The sequence below is a fragment of the Gekko japonicus genome, unplaced genomic scaffold (genome assembly GCF_001447785.1).
Source record: "Gekko japonicus isolate JY-2015 unplaced genomic scaffold, Gekko_japonicus_V1.1 scaffold2942, whole genome shotgun sequence".
In the NCBI taxonomy this organism is placed as follows: domain Eukaryota; kingdom Metazoa; phylum Chordata; class Lepidosauria; order Squamata; family Gekkonidae; genus Gekko; species Gekko japonicus.
The window spans coordinates 28657-37455 of NW_015160315.1; the positions used below are offsets into that span (position 1 = coordinate 28657).

The 8799-nt window shown below is 45.4% G+C and overlaps 1 protein-coding gene across 1 annotated transcript in view; it reads left to right on the forward strand.

Moving 5' to 3' along the window:
* The window catches only part of LOC107115165 (zinc finger protein 721-like), a 33041-nt gene extending 26000 nt beyond the window's left edge, over positions 1-7041 (forward strand). Inside the window, exon 5 of the mRNA XM_015416797.1 lies at positions 5303-7041. Within this exon, the coding sequence (XP_015272283.1) occupies positions 5303-7041 (1739 nt within the window). The remainder of the gene's footprint in view (positions 1-5302) is intronic.
* The last annotated feature ends 1758 nt before the right edge of the window (positions 7042-8799 follow it).

Consider the following 8799-nt stretch of genomic DNA (forward strand, 5'->3'; position numbering starts at 1 on the left):
CCACCCCCACCCACTCCAGGGCCGACATCCGGCCGCAGGGTCCGTTTCCCCCCACTCAACCCCACTCACTCCAGGGCCGGCGACTGGAGGTGCAAGCCTCCGGCTGCCGGGTCCGTTTCCACCCCCCCCACTCCAGGACCGGAGACAGGAGGCAGAAGTCTCCGGTCGCCCACTCCCTTCCCCTCCCCCACCACCCACTCCCAACAGGCACTGAGGGGAATGTAGGGTTGCCAGCTCTAAGGAGGGAAATACCTGGAGGTTTGGGGGGTGGATTCTGTAGAGGGCAGCATTGGGCGGGGGGGGGGCGGAAGGACTCAGCAGGTATAATGTCATAGGGTCTACCCTCCAAAGCATCCATTTTCTCCAGGGGAACTGATCTCTGTCATCTGGAGATCAATTGTAGCAGTGGGAGATCTCCAGGTCCCACCTGGAGATTGGCAACCCTAGGGGGAAGTCAGCTGCACACCAGGGGGTTGAAGAGAATGGTTTGATGGCTGCTGGGCCAAGATTGGCAACAATAGTTCCCCAGGAGCCCCATCGTAAATGCACCAAACAATTCCTCAAGATTTTCCAAAACACTTCTCTGTTTTGGGCTCCTGGGGAACTTTGAAGTAGCACCAAAGCTTTAAGATCTCTCCAGCTGTCACCTGGAGACTGGCAACAGCTTGTCTGGAGTGTGGGCAGCATGGCATTGTATCTGTCTGAGGTCCCCCTCTTCCTCCTCCTCCTCAAATCCCACCCTCAGCAGGCTTCATCCCTAAAATATCCTGGAAGTTTCCAACCTGGAGTTGGCAACCCTATGTACTGGAGTTCGAACCTGGAGTTGGCAACCATCAGCCAACGTTTATCTGCCTGTCTGTCTTTACAACCCCCCCCCACACACACACACACACACAGCCTCTGCCTAGGGAGCAGCTGACATCATTCTCCTCTCCCAACTGAAAATTCCAACTGCCTTGGGGGGGGGTGAGTTTGAGGTGTGGAATGGAGTGTAGTCCAATCAGCTTCCATATGTAAATGACCTTGGAACGCTGGCCGGGACTGCACAAAGCAGCCAATGAACCCAGCCAGTGTCTTCCGAGTGGCAGTTTTTTCGGCCTAACACTAAAGGAGTGCATTTTAGAACTTTGGCACCCAAAACTCTTTTATTATAAGGGAGAGATTGTTGTAACCCACCCTGAGGCTTTCCGGGAAAGGTGGTATGTAAATTTAATAATAACGATGATAGTAATAATGAATACGAGGAAGCTGTTTAATTCTGGGGCTAATGTTTCTACCATTTCCTTATAAAATTCACTTGTAAACCCATCTAGGCCCGGGGATTTTCCCTTTCTGAGTTCTTTGATTACATCCCTTATCTCTTGTAATGTAATTTCCTCACGTAATTTGGCCTGTTCGTCCTCCTTCAGTGTTATCTTTACATCTTGTACAAAATTTACTACATCCTTTTTCTTATATAGTTTTTCATAGAAAGATTCAAACGCTTCCCTTATTTCTGATGGGTTTTGAGTTTTTTGGCCATTTACCTTTATGCTTTTCACCCTTTGTTTTTCTTTCCTATTTTTCAGGTAATTTGCTAGTCTTTTTGCCGAGTTAATACTGTTTCTTTGAAATTCATTTCTCACCATGGTCTCCCTTTTCCATAGTGTTGCTAAATCTAGTGTCTCCAATTGCTTTCTAATTGCCTTTATTTGGTTTTCTAACATAGGGTTCTGTTTGTGTGTTAGTTTACTTTGTAACCTCCCTAGTTCTTGGATTTTAGCTTGTCTTCCCTGATGCCACTCCTTTTTTATATTCTTTTCTTTCTTTATGCAGTGCCCCCTTATCACTGCCTTTGCTGCGTCCCATAGTATATTTGTGGGCACTGTTCCTCTATTTTCCTCAAAGTAAAGCTTTATCTGTTCAGTCATGTGTTGTCTGTCCCTATCTGTGGCCATTATTAAATTATTATATCTCCAGGTTCTATTTATTGGTTGTTGTGTAATTTCTATTTCTACACTTATCGGAGCGTGGTCCGATATCCATATCGGATGTGTTGTGATGTCTTTGATGAACCTGTCACTATTTTTTTCTACAATTATATAGTCTATACATGATGCTGTTTTATATCTACTAGATATATGTGTGGGTTTAGGCTGGTACCCCATAGACTCATGTGCTTCTATCAGGCCCCAATTTCCCAACTTCAGTGATTTATCTTTTCCCATGTCTAAATTTAAATCTCCTGCTATAATAATAATTCCCTCGGAAAATTGTTTAGTTTTTTTTAATATTTTGCCCAGTAATTTCTTTTGTCCTTTATTTGGAGCATAAATATTTACTATTGTGTACTTCTTATCATTCATTTTAAACTTTACTAGCAGGTATCTACCATTCCTATCCACCTTTTTTTCCACTTCCTCTAGATTGAGTTTCTTTTGAATTAGTACTGCTACCCCCTTACTCTTAGTATTACATCTAGCTTCTGCTAGTATCTCCCAGGCTGAGTCGTTTAGCAATGGCTTACAATCTTTATTTTTTTTGTGTGTTTCCTGGAGGCATAATACATCAATATTTTCCTCTTTTGCCAGCTTGGCTATCCTGAACCTTTTAAGGTTGGAGGTTAAACCATTGACATTCAGTGTGAGTAGTCTTATTGTTCTATCCATATTCTTTATGATTCTGGGCTTTGGGTCCCCGTGGCTGAGGGATTTTTATGCACTTTGTTATTCTCCCTCCCCTCCCCCTCCCCCCTCCCTGTGGTAGAGTAAGCTCATAGGGAGAATAAGTTCTCCCCTCTCTCCACATCGTGGGTTACACACATCCCCTCCTCCCCCTCCATACTTAGATTATTAACATTAACTTAATTATGCATAGATACTTCCCTTTAGGTGGTTCCTTCTAACGACTCTGTCCTGGGACGTTTCTCTCCTCTTTCTGAAGTTCCTTCTGCCGGGTTGCATCGTCTTCTAAGTCTTCTTCCATTTCTTGCTCTCTCACATCTTCAGTGTCTATTCTGAGATTGTCTTTCGCCTCCTGGATGTTCCGTGCCATAAGCCTCTTTCCTTCTCGAAATATAATTATTGAGGCTGGGTAGCCCCAGATAAATTTTACATTATTAGAGTGTAGTTTTGGGGCATATGGTCTCATTAAATTCTTTCTTCTAAGCATCTCCTGGCAAAAGTCCTTCCTGGGCCAAACTTTTCTTCCTCTGAAACATAAATCGTCTTCTTTAGCTCTTTATATATTTGTTGCTGCGTTTTTTCTCTGGAGAACTTGATGATAACATCACGAGGGGCCCCTCCCTTACCCCTTCCTTGCAGACGATGTGCTCTCTCGATGTCTTCTGGCTGGACCTTAATGTTGTAAGTTTCTAGCCATTCTCTTAGTGTTGGTTCCAAATTCTTAGCAGCTACCTCTTCTGAAATTCCTGTGAGAATTAAATTAGCTCGCCTGCTTCGGTCTGACAACTCATTCATCTGGCTTGCCAGTAAAGTAATCTTTTGTTCATTTGCCAAGGCCTTCCCTTTAGCAAAGTCTGCTGTTTGTTTAATATCTGCTATCTCCTTCCCTAATTTTGCAACATCTGCTCGAACAGCCTTAATATCCTCCCTAATTTTTTCCTGAGATTCTAGGAAAATATTTTGGAGAGTTGTAATCTGTTCTGATAGCTCCTTAATATTTTTAGCCATCCTTAATGATTTAATTAGGGCTTAATGAGCTGGCCGTTTGCTATGCTGAGCCTTATCTTGCTGAGCAGTAGTAAATAAAGGTCTTTTAACTTGCCGTCTGGATTCCCTGGTTCTGTTTGCTTTCTTCTTTCCTTATCACCTAATTCTCTGCCAAGGTTTGGCTATTTACACTTCTTTAAGCTGTAAATACCTTCGTTTCGGGGGAGCTCAGAGCTTCAGCATCCTACTTGATTTAGCGCATGCGTGCCAACCTTGTCAGCTGCTCTGAGACACCTTTGGGTAGTGAAGGGCAGGCTATAAATCCAATCTCTTATTATTATTATTATCCCCCCCCCCTTTCCTGCTCTTTGGGAAAATAAGGGGCCCACTTCCCAAGTGGTCCGGATGCTTCAGGCACACAGAGCGGCACAAGAGAGCGGCCTGCCTGGGCTGGGGGGGGCGGGGGGAGGCTCGCCCTCCCTTGGTTGCCTGCAGCTGCTGCCGTGGCAACTGGTTTCCTGAGCCTTCGTGCTCTGCTGTCCCCCTTTGGGAAAGCGAGTTCCCGAATGGAGCCCAGGGCTGTGTTGGTCATTATTGTGTGGCTGTGTTGCACCCTGTGCCTGCTGCATGGGACTGGCTGGCTGATTTGGGGAGGGGGGAGAGAGACTAAAGGGAGGGGCGGGAATTTGCAGGTTCACATGTCCTCATCCACTTTTAAGTCTCCCATTTGTCTCTCGGCCTATGTCTGCTGTTCACTATCTCCCCTCTCTGGCTCTGAACCCTTCTCTGCCAACTTCCCCTGTGCTACGACATCGGTGCTAGATCGTTTCACAGGTGCGTGCACACCCCCCCCCCCCCAAGACTTCTATCTTCCCTCCCTCGCACCAAGGCTTGCGGGCCAGATAAGAGCCCTGGAGGGGCCAGTTCCGACCCTCCGGCCATACGTTTGACACCCCTGCTTTAGAATATTTATTCTTAAGGGAGGGCAGAGACAGAGTGTTGGACTGGATGGGCCTTTGGGCTGATCCAACATTGGCGTCTCTTATGTTCTTATGGTCATCTCCATTTCCAAGCTGAAGAGCCAGCGCTGTCTGAAGACATTTCCGTAGTTGTGTGGCCGGCATGACTAGATGCCGAGGCGCACGGAACGCTGTTACCTTCCCACCAAAGCAGTCCCTGTTTACCTACTTGCAATTTCTTGCTTTCAAACTGCTAGGTTGGAAGGAGCTGGGGCCAGAGACGGGAGCTCACTCTGTCTTTAGGTGCTCCTGGGCTCAACATTAGGTGTTCGTGGAAAGTGTCATATCCTCACACCAGGCATCCCTTTCTTTCTGCAGGTGATGTGTGGCGGTCAGCAAATGGAGAAGAAGGACCCCGATTGATGGAAAAAGACAATACATATTCAGACGTGAGAGAGAAGTTTGAATATTTGGATGCACCAAAGAAGGAGGAGGGAAAACACCCCCCTAAAGAGAGGAAGAATTCTGGTCTTTTGCAGGCGGGTGAGTCTCTACAGCAAAATACATGTCAAGGAGACAACAGGGAGGAGTGCACTGCAAGCAAGAAAAGTTTCACTGACATATCAGTTATTAATATTAACCAAAGGAGGTGTAACAGAAAGAAAATACATAAATGCCGGGAATGTGGAAAAGGTTTCCGGCAGAGAGAGCACCTTACTTCCCATCGAAGAATTCACACAAGGGAGAAACCATACAAATGCCTGGAGTGTGGGAAAAGCTTCAGTCGGAGTGACAGTCTTACTTCCCATCGAAGAATTCACTCAGGGGAGAAACCATACAAATGCCTGGAGTGTGGAAAAAGTTTCAGTCGGAGTGACAGTCTTAATTTCCATCAAAGAATTCACACAGGGGAAAAACCATACAAATGCCTGGACTGTGGGAAAAGCTTCAGTCGGAGTGCACACCTTACTTTCCATCAAAAAATTCACACAGGTGAGAAACCATACAAATGCCTGGAGTGTGGGAAAAGCTTCAGTCAGAGTAATAGTCTTACTTCCCATCAAATAATTCACACAGGGGAGAAACCATACAAATGCCTGGAGTGTGGGAAAAGCTTCAGTCGAAGTGACAGTCTTACTTCCCATCAAATAATTCACACAGGGGAGAAACCATACAAATGCCTAGAGTGTGGGAAAAGCTTCAGTCGGAGTAACACTCTTACTTCCCATCAAAGAATTCACACAGGGGAAAAACCATACAAATGCCTGGAGTGTGGGAAAAGCTTTGGTTCCAGTACCATTCTTGCTTCCCATCAAAGAATTCACACAGGGGAGAAACCATACAAATGCCTGGAGTGTGGGGAAAGCTTCAGTCAGAGTGGAATACTTACTACCCATCGAAGAATTCACTCAGGGGAGAAACCATACAAATGCCTGGATTGTGGGAAAAGCTTCCGTTGGAGGTACAGTCTTACCCTCCATAGAAGAATTCACACAGGGGAGAAGCCATACAAATGCCTGGAGTGTGGGAAAAGCTTCAGTCACAGTGGATACCTTGCTTCCCATCGAAGAATTCACACAGGGGAGAAACCATACAAATGCCTGGAGTGTGGGAAAAGCTTCAGTCGGAGTAACACTCTTACTTCCCATCAAAGAATTCACACAGGGGAAAAACCATACAAATGCCTGGAGTGTGGGAAAAGCTTTGGAACAAAATATTCCCTCATCTCCCATCAAAGAACTCACACAGGGGGGAAAGTATACAAATGCCTGGAATGTGGGAAAAGCTTCAGGAACAGGGGACACCTTGCTTCCCATCAAAGAACTCACACAGGAAAACCATATATATGCCTGGAGTGTGGGAAAAGCTTCAGTCGAAGTAGTACTCTTATCTCCCATCAAAGTATTCATGCAGGGGAGAACCTATATAAATGCTTGGAGTGTGGGAAAAGTTTTAGAAGAAAAGATACTCTCATTTCCCATCAAAGAATTCACACTGGGGAGGAGCCTTACAAATGCTTGGAGTGTGGGAAAAGCTTCAGTCCCAGTTTATACCTTGGTGTCGGTCAGAAAATTCACAGAGGGGAGAAGTCATATAAATCCCTGGAGTGTGGGAAAAGCTTCAGTCCCAGTTTATACCTTGGTGTCGGTCAGAAAATTCACAGAGGGGAGAAGTCATATAAATCCCTGGAGTGTGGGAAAAGCTTCAGTCCCAGTTTATACCTTGGTGTCGGTCAGAAAATTCACAGAGGGGAGAAGTCATATAAATCCCTGGAGTGTGGGAAAAGCTTCAGTCACAGTGGAAGCCTTACTTCCCATCAAAGAATTCACACAAGGGAGAAACCATATAAATGCCTGGAGTCTGGGGAAAGCTTCAGTTGCAGTTCACACCTCAGTGTCCATCAGGAAATTCATACAGGGGAGAAACTATAGAAATGCCCAGAGTGTGGGAAAAGCTTCAGTCACAGTTTATACCTTGGTGTCGGTCAGAAAATTCACAGAGGGGAGAAGTCATATAAATCCCTGGAGTGTGGGAAAAGCTTCAAAGTGCACACTTTAATGACCATCAAAAAGTTCACCAAGTGGAGAAACCATACAAAGGCATGGAGTGTGGGATAATCTGTGGTCACAGTAACGTTCTTACTTTCCATAGAAGAAGTCAGACAGGGGAGAAACCAGGGGAGAGGAAATTCATGTTTTTAATTGTATTTATGAATGTTTATGCATTATGTGGTTTCATAACCTCTGTAAATTTTGATTCCTGGTCAGGAAAACTACCAGAATTTCATAATCACCTCTCAACCTTGACAGTTCCTTGGAATAACTGATGAAACAGGACATTTATTCCTCTGGAACTGCAAACAACTGCTGTCTTGAGTCTATAACCTTGCTTTGAGAATTTAATTGCAGTTACCAAGATGTATTATAGTCCATGCAGTATAGTCACTCATTTGCACAATTGCTTGAGGTTCCAATTGTTTTATCTGGAGGACAATCATGTGTTCAAGTTCAAAGGTTTTCTCTTCCTCTGTCACCTCTATCAAAAATGTCACATAAGGGTCAAATGAGGCTTTCTAGGTGGCTTCCAATCAGAAAAGACCTTATATCAGGTGAGCCTATCATGTGTGTTGGGTATCCCACTGTACATAGCCACCCACCCATCAGCTTAAAAATGGACTTGCCTAAATCTTAAAGAATTGTAATGCTTAGGTATTTAGCTACGTTGGAGGAATGTTCGGAGACCTGATTTTTATCGAGCGCAGTTTTCTGCCGTTGTATGATTAATGTTCACCTTTTCCTCAGATTCTTGCCTAATACAAAGTGCATGCTTTATTTTAAATAAAAACATTTTATCTAAGAAGTTCCCTGCTTGTTCTTCTGACACAAGATCTGAAGACTGGCCTCAGATATTTCATTGCATTGGAAGAGATGAGTCTCTCAGAAAGTTTGCTCAGTGAAACCTTCATGGGTGCTTCTGCAGCTGAGTTCAGCTCATGAGGGTTTAACTTCTGCAAGAGCTGTGTTCAGTGCAGATCCCTAGACAGAATGCAAATTGAATAGTTCATCACATGAACTTCGGCAGTGGATAGGGAAATGAATTTTTCTTGGGGAAAATCAACTCCCTTGCAGGGGTGCTTTTCCGACTGCCTCCATCTGCATTCCTGGGTTTTCCTATGAGGCTGCTGCTTCCCTTTATCCACAGCTGCAGAAGACTGTCGCCACAGGGTTCTTTTAACTAGTTTTCACAGCCCAACAGTGAGGGCCGGGGAGGGAAGCTGCTATTTTTGTCCTGCACACATCTCCAGAGTTATCAGGCTCAATTCAGCTGATTGGCCACCACATACAAAGCCCGTCCCAGCCTGGGTCCCTCCTACCTGCAGGACCGCCTCTCCCTCTCTGCTCCACCAAAACAGCTGGGGCTCCTCTGAGCAGGGCCTTCTGCAGGTGGCTCCCTGCGAACGGGCAACATCGACTTCCTGTTGTCCCTGTGCATTCTGTGTTGTGCCCAGAGCCTGTGGGAATCGCCTGGCTGAGGAGGTGTGGAAGGCTTCCATTCCCCTGGCTTCCGGCAAATTATGGAATGAAATGCTTTTTAGAAAGATGTTTTGGTATAGGGACAGGGACTGCTGATTGAGAAGAATCTTGCCCACAGACCCACCAACCTCCACATTCATTGGGGACCCGCGTGCA